The sequence below is a fragment of the Populus alba genome, chromosome 17 (assembly GCF_005239225.2).
Source record: "Populus alba chromosome 17, ASM523922v2, whole genome shotgun sequence".
NCBI classification, from domain to species: domain Eukaryota; kingdom Viridiplantae; phylum Streptophyta; class Magnoliopsida; order Malpighiales; family Salicaceae; genus Populus; species Populus alba.
The window spans coordinates 5,845,566-5,863,533 of NC_133300.1; the positions used below are offsets into that span (position 1 = coordinate 5,845,566).

The 17,968-nt window shown below is 36.1% G+C and overlaps 4 protein-coding genes and 1 pseudogene across 6 annotated transcripts; 3 read left to right on the top strand and 2 right to left on the bottom strand.

Annotated features, from left to right (window-relative positions):
• Positions 1-1,256: 1,256 nt before the first annotated feature.
• On the top strand, positions 1,257-5,103 carry LOC118054977 (uncharacterized). Of its 3 annotated transcripts, XM_073405619.1 has the most exons (5): positions 1,257-2,235; positions 2,923-3,456; positions 3,637-3,828; positions 4,270-4,519; positions 4,668-5,103. In XM_073405619.1, the coding sequence occupies exons 1-3, from the start codon at positions 1,360-1,362 to the stop codon at positions 3,745-3,747; spliced, it is 1,521 nt and encodes a 506-aa protein (XP_073261720.1). In that variant the 5' UTR covers positions 1,257-1,359; the 3' UTR covers positions 3,748-3,828; positions 4,270-4,519; positions 4,668-5,103. The 3 variants fall into 3 exon arrangements, with proteins under 3 accessions (XP_073261720.1, XP_034922634.1, XP_034922635.1); XM_035066743.2 differs by having other exon boundaries at positions 4,270-5,103; XM_035066744.2 differs by having other exon boundaries at positions 3,160-3,456; positions 4,270-5,103.
• Positions 5,104-6,136: 1,033 nt separating this feature from the next.
• On the top strand, positions 6,137-8,878 carry LOC118054976 (uncharacterized). The gene is made up of 3 exons (XM_035066742.2): positions 6,137-7,384; positions 7,478-8,008; positions 8,136-8,878. Exons 1-3 carry the CDS (start codon positions 6,608-6,610, stop codon positions 8,244-8,246), a joined length of 1,419 nt encoding a protein of 472 aa, XP_034922633.1. The 5' UTR covers positions 6,137-6,607; the 3' UTR covers positions 8,247-8,878.
• Positions 8,879-10,305: 1,427 nt separating this feature from the next.
• On the bottom strand, positions 10,306-10,962 carry LOC118054943 (agamous-like MADS-box protein AGL62). Its single transcript, XM_035066706.2, has one exon. It carries the CDS (start codon positions 10,918-10,920, stop codon positions 10,306-10,308), a length of 615 nt encoding a protein of 204 aa, XP_034922597.1. The 5' UTR covers positions 10,921-10,962.
• Positions 10,963-11,287: 325 nt separating this feature from the next.
• On the top strand, positions 11,288-12,090 carry LOC118054942 (antimicrobial ginkbilobin-2-like protein; annotated as a pseudogene).
• Positions 12,091-14,613: 2,523 nt separating this feature from the next.
• Positions 14,614-15,513, bottom strand: LOC118054975 (antimicrobial ginkbilobin-2-like protein). Its single transcript, XM_035066741.2, has one exon. It carries the CDS (start codon positions 15,486-15,488, stop codon positions 14,751-14,753), a length of 738 nt encoding a protein of 245 aa, XP_034922632.1. The 5' UTR covers positions 15,489-15,513; the 3' UTR covers positions 14,614-14,750.
• Between the last annotated feature and the right edge of the window lie 2,455 nt (positions 15,514-17,968).

Sequence of the window (17,968 nt, forward strand, 5' to 3'; positions counted from 1 at the left end):
AAGTCCTTTTCAAAGTCGGCAATTTTTTCAAGTTTTCGCATCAAACTTTCCTTGGTCTTCCATTGATGAGTCTCCTACCTACTTTAGATAATGTTCTTGGTGTGCACTTGTGTTTTCTTTGTCCATTAATTTTAAATAAACCTTATCCATCACATAAACATATATTTTATTTTTTAAAATACTTCTTAACTAAAAAAAAAATATCAAATTAATATTTTTAAAATATATTTTTTGATAATTTTGAAGTGATAATATCAAAAATAAAAATAATTCTATGAAAAACACATCATCAATTAATTTTTTTTTAAAAAACATCTTGCGTTACATTACCAAACATTATCTTAAAATAAATTTATGTTTGCAAAGTGTTTAAAGATAATTATATTGATAAATTTACAATTATATATGTCTTATGTAGAACCTTTTTTTATTTAAATAAATAAAAAGAGAGGTCAATCTTGTAACGGATTATAAACAAAATATTTCACTAGCGCTCTCTCGCCTTGTGATGGAGGTAAGCATATTTGATATAAAATTGATCAATGACATTAATCGAAATTTTCAACCTAGTAAAACAAATCAATTGATAATAAAAATTCAAATTCATTTATAGTTAAAAATTATTTTTATTAAAAAACTATCTACCATATAAAGAACATTTACATGTATCATACTCAAGTACTTAATTTATTCAGATAAAATCTAAATTGAATAATTTGATTTTTTTTTTAAAATATAGAATTAAAAAAAAATCAAATCCTATAGTTCTATTTCGATTTGAATTGTTGAATCATTGAGATCCGGATATCATCTCATGAAATATTGATTTAGATTTTTGATATTTGGATTAAATTAAAATTTTATATTTTGGAAAAAAAAAAACATAAAAACCATTTTCACAGGCCTAGATACGGGCTTTTGTAAGAAAATCCAATATGAAGAAAGCCCAATACCCTTTGACTCTGGTCAGAAATACCAGTTAGCGAACAGAAGTAAACAGATCTTCCAGATACGCGCGTCACCTGTTCTGTACTTATGTTTCTCATCATTAAACTAATCAAAAGGGATTAAAATAAAGTGTTTTTAAAATATTTTTTATTTAAAAATATATTAAAATAATATTTTTAAAATATTTTATTATTAACACATATCTAAAAATATTAATTTAAAATAAAACAATAATTTTTTTAAATATTTTTTGTTATAAAAAAACTAACTTTATTACGAAATCCCAATTAAAATCACGAAATTTCAAGTACATGAAAGCCCTTTCAGTCCTTTTAGCAAGTAAAAAAGAAAAAGAAAAAGAAAATACTTAACAAAGCCTTAAAGAAAACGAAAAAAAGGAAAACAAAAATAATGTACGAAAATAGAAAAAGAAAACACTCCACCACCACCTCAACCACCGTAACCACCGCCTCTTATCCTCTCTCCAGAAACATGCAACTACCGACAACCGCCGCCACCACCTCCAAGAAAACTCTAACACTAACCCCATCACGTCTGAAAGATCTCTTACTAATCTTATGCTTCCTAATAATAATCTACCTCCTCTTCTCCTCACCGCGACCTCAACTTTCCTTAACTCCTCGCACCACCCCATCTACTACCTATCTCACCACTCGCCGCCATATTGTCTTCTCCATAGCATCTTCTTCTACTTCTTTCATTCACCGCCAACCCTACATTCGCCTATGGTACAACCCCACCACCACGCGTGCTTTCGTTTTCCTTGATCGGGAAGTTGTCGACCTCACTGGAAATAACAATCGCTCCGTAATAGATCCCACTCTCCCTCCTGTAATAATCTCCAAAGATACATCTTCCTTCCCTTATACCTTCAAAGGCGGCCTTAAATCCGCCATTAGAGTGGCGCGTGTGGTAAAGGAAGTAGTGGAGCTTAATGAACCGGATGTTGATTGGTTCGTGTTTGGTGATGATGATACTGTGTTTGTTGTGGAGAACCTGGTTACCGTTTTGTCGAAATATGATCATAATGGATGGTTTTACGTGGGGAGTAATTCAGAGAGTTATAGTCAGAATGTGAAGAATTCATTTGAAATGGGGTTTGGTGGAGGTGGGTTTGCAATAAGTTATTCGTTAGCTAAGGTTTTAGCTAGGGTTTTAGACTCATGTTTGGTGCGTTATGCTCATTTGTACGGGAGTGATGCAAGGATTTTCTCCTGTTTGGCAGAGTTAGGTGTTGGTTTGAGTCATGAGCCTGGGTTTCATCAGGTTAGTTTTGATTATTTACTTTGTTGGCGATACACCATTATTATTGATTTAAAATACTGAACTTGTGCATCGATCACAAGCATGTGATGATCTTGTTTTTGAAGTTAATTTCTTTTTGGAATGTTGGGGATGTAATTAGATTATTAGTGTGAAATTGTGAGTGAAGAATTTTAGATGTTAATGAGTGGATGATGATAGATGCCTTGTATATGAGGGTTATCTGACCTCTTATATTTGTGAGAACAAAATTTATTTTTGTGTAACAAGGCATGTTGTGGAGTATAGAGACTGCGATTATGGTAGTTGAGCTGCACTGAGTTGACTTTTATATTTTTTAATCTTCTCTAATGATATTGGTTATGTAATGTTGCATTGTTCCTCTTTATTTATTTGATGTTAGGATTCCTTTCTTTGCGTCGATGTACTGGTTGTTAGCATGTATGGTGCGCGTTGGATTAGTGAAATTATGAAGTTTTATTGATAGGCTTGGTTTGCTTAGTTTTCTCCGGTTGTGACTGGAGGCTTTACAAAATGTCTTTTACAAAGGAAATTTAACATTCTTGTCTTTGTTCATTGGATATCCAAGTGACTGTGTTTGTTCTTGTGAATTAGAGGTTTCTTTTGAATTTGGGTGATGGAATTGAAACTTGAGAGGCAGTTTTCTGATTTAATTTGATTTTTTTCTAGGTTGATATGCGAGGGGATTTGTTTGGAATGTTGTCTGCACATCCATTGTCTCCTTTGGTGTCTCTTCATCATTTGGATGCTGTGAACCCTATATTTCCAAAAATGAGCAAGACTCAAGCTTTAGAACATCTTTTTGATGGTGTGAATGTCAACCCTGCTAGGATTTTGCAGCAAACAGTTTGCTATGACTCTGTATATTCATTGACTGTTTCAGTTGCATGGGGATATTCTGTTCAGGTGTTTGACGGCAATGAGTTTCTTCCAGATCTTCTTACACCACAGAGAACATTTATGCCATGGAGGAGAGGAGGAAATGCTGAATTCAATCGTTTTATGTTTAATATAAGAGAATATCCCAAAGATCCCTGTAAAAGACCTCTTGTCTTTTTCATGGAAAGTGTTACCTCTGGTAAAAATGGCATTTGGAGCAATTACATCAGACATGATGTTGCTGATTGTAACAGAGGTTATGCCATGAAGAATCTGGAACTTGTTAGAGTACTGTCCCAGAAACTAGAACCAGATACTGAACAGGTACTACTAAAGGCTCATGTTGTATCCCTGGTTTGAAGACAAAAGTTAGCCAATATGTCATGCTTTGTTTTATTATTTAGTCATACAAGCTATAATGTTGAATATGTCATGTTTTGTTTTGTATCCTAGTCATGCAAAAGCTGATATTTTCTTATGATTTCTCTTCACGCATTCTTCCAGATGAAGGCTCCTCGTCGACAATGCTGTGACCTTTCTCCCTTATTTAATGGGTCAGTGATCGTTAGCATTAGGAAATGTGGTGCTGATGAACTAATTGCCATGCATTCCTAACATGTTAGAGAATGCCAGCTGTCTAGAAGTGCAATTAGATGCAAAGCAATTGGAGTTTGATTCAGTTTTTGCTCTCATCTGGTAATTTGTTTTCACCAAAGCATGTTCTTGAATACTATTCTACACATTTTGTTGATCGCTTTCCTTTTTGTTGAGACATTGTTCTGATTGTCCATCTTGGCCGTTTTATGTTTGCCAATTCCTTGAACTGGATTTTGGGTGATTAATATATTCCGCGTGCATCAACATACTAGTTTTCGTCCAACCCCTTTACTATTCCATCTAGCCTTCTGAAAAGCTGCAGGAGTATGCCTTTATAACAATTGAAGGCGTAACTGCAAGATCATATTACAGAGGAACTTGATGTAATCTGGGATTTTATTGTAGTTACTCATCATTGACAATATTGTAGGAGTGCATGAAGAAGAGTGACATAATTTTCAAAGATTCTCCATACAATAAATATCTAGCTAGATTCTCTCTGAGATATACAATAACCCTCCTGCTTTCCCTTCTTCCCAGGTTGGAACTTACATGCGTTCAATACAATGCTTCATGCTGGCATAGTATGACTACGCAATGGTTGGAATTCTTGATTCAGTTTGAAACCACTCCCACATTTACTGCTAGCTAAAGTTTCCGGCCTTAGATTTGATGGTGCAAGCAACGACCAAGAGAAGAGACTTGACCACGGAGGAGAGTCAAAGTCTTGCTATCAATTTACACGGCACCAATGTATTCTTTCTGTGAAAATGTAACTTTCAGAAATTTGGTGAGTTTGTAAAGCTTATGAAATCAAATTTTGTCACCGGTCGTTATCGACTCCGGAAATCGGTTCTTGTTTCCACCTTTGATGTCTGTTGAAGCCCATGTTATGGCTTCTTGAGCACGAGGGGTAACTGGTAAGTGATGGTTTTCAGATGTCGTTGTGGACAAATGGTTTCAGCCATCGAGTTTTCCCACTCGGGAGGGCAGGCAACTACTTGTGAGCTTCAAAAGACAAAGGTCCTCCTTGATGTGTGGCCATTTTATCAATTGCTTTTGAAACTGTAGATGGGACCTGGAAAAATGTGAACTTGCCTGGTGGGTTAACGGTTCTCGAAAAGATCTGTAGATGGCTGCACCTTTTCAAGGTTCTTGAACGTCGTTTTCATGACTATTTTGCTGTGACGGGAACCTTGAACACATGCTTGTAGATCCAAAATGCATGTGTCCAGACAAAAGCTACAAGGTTTATTAAGTATTGGATTGCACATGTCATGGCACGAAAAACAATAATTAATTACAGAGCAAGCATTGTTAACGTTATCATTGATGAGCAGACTGTTTTAATAGATTTTCTTAAATATTAGGTCACCTGAACCCTCTTTATGATGCATATCTATGAGCCCATGTAGTGGTTGCATTTGCAAGATAAGAAAATCATGGGGTAGTTTTATATTCAGTGTTATTATGTTTTTTTTTTTTTTTTAATGTAAAGAGCTATAATAGTATTTTGACAAAAGAAAAATATAAATGAATAAAATTAAGTAGACAGTTTTCTTGTATTTGATAGTATTATTGATTTTTTGATGATTTGGACTTATAATAAACCTCTTATCATTTGCTTCACCTACATCAAATGGTATTAGAATTCAACTATTATTGATGATTATTTCATTTTACTATGTGTTGCAGAATAACCATGGCTAGAAAATGTTGCAATAGAGAATGTGTTCATATATGAGGGGATGAGGAGATTCTCTTTCGAGAAAAAAGATATCTAGAAACTAGTATGTTGTTTCTGTCTATATCAATTGTTGTCATTCAAAATTCTGGTGGTGGGATTTATGATTGGGTGGTCTACATAAAGATATTGTGTTAGAGATTTATAATGGTGTTGCCTATATAAAAATATTGTGTTATGAATCTATAATAAAATGATCGTCACAAAAGTGTTAGGATCACGATAGGATGACCACGCAAAAAAAAAAAATTAAAAAATTTGATGAAGGATAATTTCTAACCAAAGATTAAACTCAATGACAAGTTCCTTTCATCCCCAAAGAGATTGATACAAAGAACCTTTTTTTTTTTTTTTATGAAAAATTGATATTTTTCTTAGTTAATTTTATTTTTCTATTTTTTATTATGTTGTCTTTCTAGTTTTTTCTTGTTTGAAAGAGATATTTTTTATCTAAATTATTTTTTTTTCATTAGTGTTTTTTTATATATAAAAGGTTGTAATAATTTTTTTTAATAAGGAGAAAGATATAAAAAAATAAAATTAAATATTTTAAAAGTATTTGGTGTATTTAAGGGTTTTAATTTGTTACAATTCCTTATTATTCACTCCGCCTGTATCATGGACACATGGAGTTGCTTGATTTTGACTCATCTTTTCAATATTTATGGTTTTAATGCCTTCCCTGCCCCATGTTAAACCCTAAACATTTGGCCAATAGTTACCCTAGGAAGTCACTGTTTGACACTTTAAAATGAAGTTGCTTTCATTCTCTGCAAACAACATATTAAGCTAAAGTTATCTGCAATTGGCAGGTCTTTTATGCATATACCGAGTCAAATTTCAATGCTATAAAGTGTTTGGCTAGAATCCATGGAGCCCGCCATTAGAAAAACAAGAACACTTCCTTTGTTTCCTCATACCTAACCCTTTCTTTACTTCTCATTTATACAGCCTATGGGGAAATAACGAACTTGAAATGTCAAAAGTAGACAACTTGCTTCTACCTTTGCTTCAATCACGGAACTGTAGGTATTTATACAATTCAAATACTTGACTGTCTTCTCTTAGAACAGGCTTTCAAGAAGCTGAATCAAGAATCCCTTCTAATTCATCCCCCCCTCGCCCCTCCTTGAGATGAAACTCCGGCAGCTATTGCCGGAAAAGCCCCATTTTCCTTCTCGGTTTATCCACTTAGTTATGGTCTCGTTTTCTGCTTGCATCATCTGTCTTCTCGTGTCACTCTTCCTGGTAGGCACTTCCAGGCTTGTACACATAAATTCATCTTCAGGAAACGTGCGTGCTCCAACAACTCTTAATCATATTGTGTTTGGGATTGCTTCGAGCAAAATCTCGTGGCCGAATAGAAAGGAATACGTTAAGCTGTGGTGGAAGCCAGACCATATGAGAGGATGTGTGTTCCTGGAGAGCATGGTTGAGGAAGCAAATTCCTACAATGACAGTGGTTCACTCCCTCCTGCATGCATCTCCGAGGACACCTCTCGGTTTCGTTATACTTACCGAAATGGTCGCCGGTCAGCAATTCGTGTGGCGCGTGTAGTTTTTGAGACCGTGGCACTTAATCACTCTGATGTGCGGTGGTTTGTTTTCGGGGATGATGACACAGTTTTCCTTCCTGAGAATTTGGTGAAGACTCTTTCCAAGTATGATCATGAGCTTTGGTACTACATAGGATCTAATTCTGAGATTTATGAGCAGAACAGAGAATTTGGCTTTGAGATGGCCTTCGGTGGTGGAGGATTCGCCATAAGCTATCCACTTGCAAAAGTTTTGGCAAAGGTTTTCGATGCTTGTATAGAACGATATCCACATCTATATGGAAGCGATTCCAGGATCTATTCTTGCTTAGCAGAGCTTGGTGTGGGATTGACTCATGAGCCTGGTTTCCATCAGGTTTCTTTTGGTTAACTCATGGCTTCACACACACACACACACACACACAATGTCTATTCTGAAATATTCTAATGGTAAATGCCAAATTTCCAGGTTGATATTCGGGGAGATCCGTTTGGCTTGTTGACTTCACATTCTCTGGCGCCATTGGTATCCCTTCATCATTTGGATCACCTAGACCCCATCTTCCCTAACATGACAACTATGAATTCAACAGAGCATTTCTTCAAAGCAGTAAATATTGATTCCCAGAGGGTTTTGCAGAAAACAGTTTGCTATGATCGCTGGTTTGGGTGGACTATTTCTGTGTCATGGGGCTATGCAGTTGAGGTATATGGAAATCACTTGTTTTTGCCTGACGTTCTCCCCGTGCAACAAACATTCAGGCAGTGGAAACGGGGAAATGGTTTGGCTGGGGTGTATACTTTTAACACAAGAGAACCTCATCCTGACCCATGCCGGAGACCGACAATCTTCTTTCTGGATCATGTGTCTTCTGGCAGGGACCGAATCACGAGCCTTTATAAGAAAAGTTTTGCAAATTGTTCTAACGACATGGCTTCACCAAGGAAACTAGAAGAGATCAAAGTCTATTCGCAGAAGCTCGATCTCAGCGACAAACAGGTATTTTGCTCGTCAGCTTCAGGGCATATCAGAATTCAACTCATATTACTTGCTTTGTTTCATTTCTAATTCAGTTGCATTTTTGTGAATCATAAATAATAGTTGTGCTGTTTCATCTTTTGTTCAGCTTCGGGCTCCAAGGCGGCAGTGCTGTGATGTCTTGCCTCCTTCTTCCGGCAAAGTGATGGAAATTGCAATTAGAGAATGCAAAGAGGAAGAACGGGTTTATATGCATTAATAATTATAATTCATTTGAGTATGTGTATCAGTTCAGGTAGTTCTTGACTTCAGGATCCAAAACAGGGAGCATAGATGCTTGCCATATTGGTTGGAAAAGATTGCAGACTTGTTAATCTACATTGTTTTCTCCTCCACTTCGCCTTGAGATAGCAGCAGAAACTGAATAGACCAGGTCGATGCACAGTCTGCAAATTTTCCATGGCAGGATCTATGCCCGAGGTGATGCCTAACTACAGTTTTGACTTTTCCTAATTGCTTCTGTTCAGAGTGATTAGAAAGCAAGGAAAACGCACAAATTCGGCTTTTCAGGATGCAAGCAAAGAAGTACAACATGCTGATGCTTAGAAAGAACTCCATGAGAATATATCAAGGAAGCTTCAACAATGGCTTCACCCTGTACACATACTTGCTATTTTCAATATTGTAGCTTATGCACAAACTTGTTATTCAAAAATAGAGAGTACAGATTACTCTTTAGTGCCTCGAGGTGTTCTTTTGATTGTAATGCAAGTAAATTTAGCACTGAAATGGCCAAAGAAAACGGATTAAAAAAATGTCTGCAAGTGACAATTCACATTTGATCTGCAGAATTAAGATCCAGATTGATACTTTGTTCTTCACAGCTTTTTTTCTTTTACCATCTGTATAGAGCTTTCACTTCCATACTATGTCCTCGGCTGTTTCAGAGAACCTGGATACGTCCTGACAACACTTAATTTCATAAAACCAATTTGCGATTTCTCATGAAAAGGACAAACTCCATACAGTAACTCACAGATTGCGAAAAAATTATTTAAAACTTTCTAATCCTTTCGACCCCAAATGGGTTTATACTCTACAACTCCTCTGCTTTTACTTACAAACGCGCGCCACACTTGGCTAACCATATGATGGGCTGTGTAAGCGTTGATTCTTTAACAAGAAATCTCCGTTTACGTACTCCTTCATAAGCATCATGTTCTTCATAGATTTCAAGCCTGGATAAAAAGTGCTTGAGAGCGCTTGAGAGGATTTTTTTTTTTTATTTAAAGAGATTGTCTTAATTTTATTTATTTTTTATCTTCTCGAGTTTTTTAATGAGAGACCCTTGGGGACTCTTCCCTTCCTTTTTCCATTACACATTATATTATTTTATTAATTGATATTTATTCTATGAGATCTTAATTATATTTATAACATTCATTTATTTTATTTTATGATATCTTGTATTTATTACAAGAAATCTTAAATATTTATTTTTATATGTTAACCTTCTATTGAATGAGTCATTCATTTTCTATGTTATTTATTTCAATTTTATTTCATTTTATTTATGTAAAAAGAAAAAGAAAATAACACATAATAAATTTTGATTGGTTGAAAATTTTTGTTTTAACAAATACCCCCTCAAGACAAGGTTACTTACATTTAAAAGGAAGTGGACATGTCTTGAAAATCTGGTTGAGAAAATTTTATATTTTTAATATATTTTTTTAATTAAAACTTGGTTTAATCATATTAAATTTTCATCATAAATATATTTCATTATGAAAATAAAATATCATTATTAAAATTGAAAATTTAAGGACTAATCTTCGATTGAAATTTATCAAATCAAACTGATAAATATAATTTATCAAATCAAATCAATCGATAGAATCAAAATTGAAAATTAACTTTTCTTTCAGCTCTTTTATTGGAAATCTAGAATGGAATGCTAAAACCTTTCGAAATCTCCTTACCACCTGCTAGACCTTCTAAAATAATGATAACAATAATAAAAACCTTTCCCCAAGAGAGTGTCGAACCCTCACTAATTAATTAAGCACATTTCATTTCATATATACGACATCATGCTATGGTCTCAAATAAATAATAATAATAATAAAAACTAGATTAAATAAAACAAGAGTTCAAGCTGCTAAATTTGGATTCAATTGTAAGAATCAACCAGATCAGCGACCATGATCTACTCGCAAATAATTCTTACCATTAGTAATATTATATCAAGACAGAAGACATTCAAGATGATCCAGATTCTAGACATACTTACCATATCTTTTGTTGCTACAAATTCTTTAAAATAGAACATTTTCAAGACTAAAACCATTAACTCCAAGATCAAGATGATGATTCATATTTTGATTACCAAAATGATCGTTGGCCATGGTTAACTCGTTTGCCCTGGCAGCCACATTCTTCTTTAACTCTTCCATGGCCCTCACAAACTCCTCAAGCTCCTCCAACCCCATATCGTCAATAGGTTCATCCCACCAGAACCTTCCATTAACATCGTTTTCACACACCTTATTCCACTGTTCAGCCATAGCCACCTGCTTCTCCTCCTCCTCCAACTCTTTCAATGCCTCCTCGTACTCTTTGTTCCATTGTTGAACTTGGGGGTCATTATTACTCACGGCCCCTAGTTCCCTAGCAGTAGAACTGTCACTGAGATAACGATCAAGTACCATGTCGAGATCGGGGTGACCAAACGCAAAGACCTTTTTCCCCGGAGAGAAGGCAAGAACGGCCACTTGTGCCCCGCAGAGAAGGCTTAGCTCGCTTGCTTTCTTGACGAGACCCCCTCGACGCTTTGAGAACGTCACCTGTAGATTGCTCTTCTCTTCTATCTGTTTGATCTCTATTTTTTTACGGCCTTGGGTTTGCTTTTTGCGTTTATTTAACATCACCATGTTGATGAAGGAGAGAAAGATACGAAGGGAAAGGGATGAAGAAGGGAGATTCTATATATTTGTGAAGGTTTTATTGCATACATAGTGGTGAAATATGAGCTATATATAATGGTAAGTTGGACAAAATTACAACCAGTAGTTGCGTACACAGGCTCAGTTGTTTCCATTATTGCAAGAATAAAAGAATTGGGTAGAATTACAGTTAATCAGCACCATTAAAATAGCTAGAGGTTCCGTTATTTCCATAGATATATGAGAATAAAATATTTTCAAGATTTGGTAGAAGAACGAGGTGAATAATTGACTATGATTTAGGAGAAGATGAAGGAGGTATATTTATGCTGGTACGTAAGATATTGAATAAGGAATGCCATATTTTCTTCCTCTATTAATCAAATTTAGAACTACCTTCTCTCTCCTTCTCCACAGTGTTTTCGGAGCAGGCCCAAATTTCCATTTCTGTTCATCTCCGGAGAACTTCACTGCCAATGGCCCTTATGAATCCAACCTGAACAAGCTCACTAGTTACCTCTACTATAAAGCTCCTCCTACAGGTTTTGGTAAGGGTTCAAGAGGCCACACCCCGGACCAAACATACGGGCTTGCTCTTTGTAGAGGCGATGTCTCAACCTCAGATTGCAAAACCTGTGTTGTTGAGGCGAGCAGTGAGATTTGAAAGCGCTGCCCATACAACAAAGCAGCTATCATTTGGTATGATAACTGCCTTTTGAAGTACTCAAACAATGGGTTCTTTGGCCAAATTGATACTGGAAACAAGTTCTACATGTGGAACGTGCACGTTGTGAGTGAGCCAGCTCCATTCAATAAGAAGACCAAAGAGCTTTTGAGCCAGCTTGCCAATGAAGCTCAAGCAACCCCCAAGCTGTTTGCAACAGGAGAGAGGGAACTAGGAAAATCAACCAAGCTTTATGGTCTGGTTCAGTGCACTGGGGATCTTTCTAGTGCTGTTTGTAAGAACTGCCTTGATGGTATAATTGGTGAACTCCCGAGCTGCTGTGACGGGAAACAAGGTGGCAGGGTTGTTAGTGGGAGCTGCAATTTCATATATGAAATATACCCTTTTGTCAATACCTAGCTACTCGTCGAATATTGTCGAGGGCTTAAGCAGACTATAGTATCGGTCTGTCACCCTTTCTAGTGCTGTATGTACTTCATGTTTTAGTCACTTTCATGTATTTCTGAATAAAGTTCTGTGTGGTTTTAAGATCTACATGAGTTTCTTCCATCAATTAATGGTACCATTGACATATCAGAGATTAAGCTTCTTTTTTACGAACATGAACAAGACAACTACGAGCTGGCATTAATTGATGCTTGATCATGATATCTGTGGTCTTCGTCTCCTTAATTAGAGATCTAAAATAATATATAGAAGAAAAGGTTCATTTTTATTCATTCTCGAAAAGAAGATTTTGGCATACATAGCCATTTTAAAGATACTTGGATTTTGATGAGTTTGGAGTTCAAAATACCACTACGAATAAGTTGTGTGATTTTTTATATGTAGCACAAAATAAATTCTAAAAAATATGATAAAGAAAGTGATTTATCAAACTTGAATAACGTGATGATTTAGAAGGATTTTAGGCCGTTATATGTCCCAAAAAATATATGGATGGAATATATTTAGCAAGTGACATCCGAGCATTTCACCCGTCGCTTACAATCCATTGCGATGAACCAGAGCCAACAAATTCACGATTTGGTTACCATGCAGGAGTTTGTTGACAGCTGAGCTCAACACTTTATAGTATGTTGGTTTTCAACCATTTTATTTCTTAAGTTATTATTTTCCTGAATTTGATGATTTTATTTTTTTATTTCCAGGAGACATAATAGCCAGTTGAAGGAGAGATATGAGAAAGATCCTTCAACACACCCAAATTTCAATCCGGATTTGTAGTTGGAGGTAGGATTGTTTTGTAGACTCGATAAAAATCGGCTATACGGACCTTCTAACACTACAACTGAGAACTTGCAAACGACCCATAGTTTTTTAACTGTTGGGAGCTCGCAATCGCTACTAAGCACTCAATATCCAGAGTTCACAGTCTTGTTAGATCAAGGAGTGCAAGAATGTATGACACATCTTAGTGAAAAATGTGAGCGACTCTCTGCAGATTATAAAGAACTCTGCCGAATAGTCATGGATATTAAATCACAGATAAGTGGTATATGTGCACCTCTTTTTTTTTTTAATTATTTTTTTTTTCTGTTCAATAGATTTTTTTTTTTAAAAATATATTTTTTTAATTAATTGACTAAAAGACATGGGCACTGGAAATCAACGGATCCCTTCAGCTCCCCTTCTATTATAAAAACCAGCTCAAACCCACTTACCAGAGGATAATGGGATAGGCTACAAGGTATTCTAGCTTGGCCAAAGTCCAATAACTCAGTTGGCCGCACTCGCTGACAGAGAAGGGCCAGTGCTTCAGCTATTTCTTTTCTTAAATTATCTTTGAAGCGCATATTCAGTGTTCAACCTTTGTGCTTCGATCGGATAGACACGGGCCCAGTCTAATGTTTTGAACGCAGGCTAACAATTACTTCACGTTTCTGAGCTTCAAAACTGAGCAACAGTCCTTCACTTTTATTTCAAGGATGTAGATTTTTTTTTTTTCTTGAACAATAAAGATATTTTTAGATCAATATTTAAATATTAAGATCGTCTGTTTAATATTGCTCAAAGATGTGTGTGTTAGGCTTCTCTCATGATTCAAATATAATAGATTCGTATCTGATTGAATCAGAACCTCCTATATCAATAATTATAGACACGACAGCAGAAAATCACTTAGGTGTGAGTTTCTAAATCTTTTACATGTATTGAAGTGATAACAAAGTGCCAGGTATAGGCATTGTGCCAGAAACTAATGAAGACATGACAGAAGATTAAGATACCTGTTAGCTTGATATCATTAGTATTTCAATTGTATTGCCTTGAATAGGAAATTGAAGATATTATGCAGCCTGAATAACTTGCTCTCTTTTTCTTCTAGTTTTTTTATCTGAAGGTGTTAATAAAGAAGGTTATTCTACCATGGATTCACTTTCAATTGGACTTAATACACTTAGAAAAGCAACTGGAAATTTATGTGATGAATACAGGCTTGGACAAGGTGGCTTCGATCGGTTCAGTTTACAAGGTATCACTTCTTATGTACATTTGATGCGTGCAAAACATTTACCTACCTTTTACAATGTCTGTAAAAAAGGCTTTCAAGAAGCTCAGGACAGGGTTAGAAGAGCTCAAAATACAGAAGTACGGTTGGTTTCCAAACTGCTGCATCGAAACTAGTAGGGTTGTTGGGTTTCTGCTTAGAAGAAGGAGAGAAGCTACTTGTCTCTGAGTATCTGCCCAATGGGAGCCTGGACAAAGTCCTATGAGCTTCCGCTTGCATCGGGATGACATCTATGAGAGGGTGGATTGGATTTTTAATGAATCATTTAAACTATTCATGCATGATATGATTAAACCTGGTCCATTCAATTAAAATTTAGTTAATTTGATTGATAGATTCAAATACAATGTTTAAATATATTTGGTTTTAATTAAATTTCCATTTGAATTATTAAAAATTGATACGTTGATATCATGTCAAGTTTGTATTCATTTAACATTCCATCAAATTGTTTATCTAGCTCTCACAGCAATACATGCGTGCGGAAGTGAACTTTATTCATCGAATAAACATTTTATTTAACAATCAAAGAAATAAAATCAATCAAATTACATGTGTTCCTAGAACAATTATATATTTCTTGCAGTGACATTGATCCTTGAAACCCTAGAATGGCATACGAGTTTAAGCCTTGAAAAAGAGATATATCTCATAAATAACCATGCAACTCCCACCAACAACCCTGGCCTCTTCTTTTCCATAAGCAACTCTTGGAAGTTCACCTATAGCATCGTCAAGACACTTCTTACAATCAACACTAGAAAGATCCCTCGTGCACTGAGCCATCCCATAAAGTTTCATCGATCCTTCAGGGAGGTCCATCTCTCCGGCAGCATACAATTTTGATGAGTTATAAGAAGCCTTGTCTGCTAGTTGGCTCAACAGCTCGGTGGTCTTCTCATTAAATAGCACCGGGTTGCTCACATTATTCACATTCCACATGTAGAACTTGTTTTGGTCATCAATCTGGCCAAAGAAGTCCGAGTCAGAATACTTCAAAAGACAGTTATCGTACGCTATGATTGCACCTTTGCTATTTGGGCAGCGCCTGCGGATCTCCCTGGTTGCATTAGCAGCACAGGCTCTGCAATCTGAGGATGAGACATCTCCTCTACAAAGAACGAGCCCATATGGTCGGTCCTGGTTGCTCTGACCTAAAGAACCAAGAGCAAAGCCTTCAACTGGAGCAAGTTGGTAGAGAGAAGCCATGAGGACATTCAAGCTTGTTTTATAAGAGCTATCGACAGTTGAGTTCGCGTTGCTGGAACACCTACTGAAGAGAGGGTCCGTTCCAAGAACATTTTGGAGAAGCAGAGCAAAAGTTAGCAAATAGAGAGAGGAGGCGAGTCTTGAGGAAGACATTGATAGGCAGACGATTATTGTTGGATAGCTTTGATGAGGTTGGGATGATATATATGATACCATGTATTTATAGTGTTAATCTCAAGGCTAAGTGAGGATTAATTAAGGTTAAGGAGGGCTGACCTTGTCTAATCTTGAATTTGCCAACTGCTCAAGTCGACGACAAGAAGTGTTCAACAATATCATGAGGGATCAGGTGAGGCCGTACTTAGTTAATTAAGATTGAAAGTGTCTTCGGAAGGTAATTAAGAAAACGTCTATCAATCACAGCGATTTGCATCTTATTTTATTGTATATAGCACACAAAGTTGAATAGACAGAGATCGGGTGAATAAAATTATCATGCATTCAATCCTCTGTTAATTAACAAGAACTAATTGAGGAAAACATTGTTACCCTCCTCACATGTTATTGTCTGTTGGAATAATATTTTTTTATTTATTTTTATATTTCAATATTAAATTTATTAGAAATTAAACTTTATTGCATTGAAGTGATAACAAAGTGCTAGGTATAGGCACTGTGCCAGAAACTAAAGATGAAGACATGACAGAAGATTAACATACCTGTTAGCCTGATATTATTAGTTTTTATCAGAAGGTGTTAATAAAGAAGGTTATTCTACCATGGATTCACTTTCAATTGGATTTAATACACTTAGAAAAGCAACTCGAAATTTATGTGATGAATATAAGCTTGGACAAGGTGGCTTCGATCGGTTCAGTTTACAAGGTATCCCTTCTTCTGTACATTTGATGCGTGCAAAACATTTACCTACCTTTTACAATGTCAGTAAAAAGGCTTTCAAGAAGCTCAGGACAGGGTTAGAAGAGCTCAAAACAGAAGTAATGCTGGTTGCTAGACTGCTGTATCGAAACCAGTAGGGTTGTTGGGTTTCTGCCTAGAAGGAGAGAAGCTACTTGTCTATGAGTATCTGCCCAATGGGAGCCTGGACAAAGTCCTATTCGGTGTCGATCTTTTTCCTACCATTTCTTTTTTATTGTTCCTGTCTACTGAAGCAACTGCATTGCCATTACTCTTGGAGATATCGACATCAAACTTTAGCATTCATGGCAGAGCAAATTAGTACAAAGGAACAGTGATATAACTTCAGATAACTGCTTTCAAATGTGCAAGTATGAGGTGAATAGTTCTCTATTTTGTAAAACGTATCGAGCTGCCCCTATTGGCCCTAGCTTGAGTGCTTAAATTTGTGGAACAGCTTTAGAGTTGGTGGATCCTACATTCGGTGGCCAATGGCAAGAAAGTGAAGTTCTGAAGTGCATTCACATAAGGTTATTCTGTGTTCAAGAAGCTGTTGCTGACGGACCTACAATGTCACAGATTGTCATGATGCTCAGTGGTTAAACTATAACCTCTCCAGCACCATCACACAGCTTTTGTGTCCATGGAGAATTCAGGATCAGAAGATTCCGGTTCATCTCAATTGCCAGAGTCATTACAACAATCTATAAATGACGTCTGGATCACTGAATTAGATCCTGCTAGTCCGCCAATTGGGTTATTGAAGGAAAGAATTCCAGATAATTATGATTCCAGATATGCACGAGATATATTAGGAGATGAGGAGATATGCATGAGCTGTTGATTGAATATTTCTCTGCAATATTGTAGCAGAGAATCTCTCCTGATATAGTGGATCGTCTTGTATATAATCTGTGTAAACATTGTTCTTTGATATAGAAAATAATATAAAACAGAGAATCAATTACACTTTCATTCTCTTTATGGTATCAGAGCAGTGGTTCTAAGAACCCAGAAATTCCTCATGGCAGGTGACGGAGATCAAAGGCTCCTTGAACAAAACAGGGGCTCAACAACTTCCAAGACCTCAGAAACATGGGAGAAATCCAATCATCCGCTTTTCCTCCATCATGCAGATCAACCAGTGTCACGACCTGAATCCCAGATCCGTGACCGGCAACGTAGGAGCGGTGTCGAAAGGACACCTCACCTACGCTAAGCCTCAGAACAGACATATCAAAGAACAATTTGTTCAAAAATACGCAGCGGCTCATAATATTCAGAAATATTATATTATTCAAATACTGATGAAACCGAAAGATAATTATTAAAACAAAAATAATAATTCATAATACTCATTACATTGTCAAAATCCAAATGTAATTAAAACAAGGTAACAGTGGAGCGTCTAAGACATCAAATCAAAACTGAAAGGAAAGCCTTGCGAACAAGCAAGGCATACCGACCAGAACTGAAGAAGCGGAAACACTCAACAAAGTTCCAGAAACTAAGAACCTGAAATAAATATTAAAAATGAGGGTGAGTTCAACCAACTCAGTGAGGGGAATAACATTTAATACACATTTCATATATTTCAGATATTATTTGCAAGATGATTTATCTTGATATACATATACATATACATATACATATACTTACTAAACATATTATCATAACGTAGTGGATTACATGTCAGAGAACAGATGACACCCGAA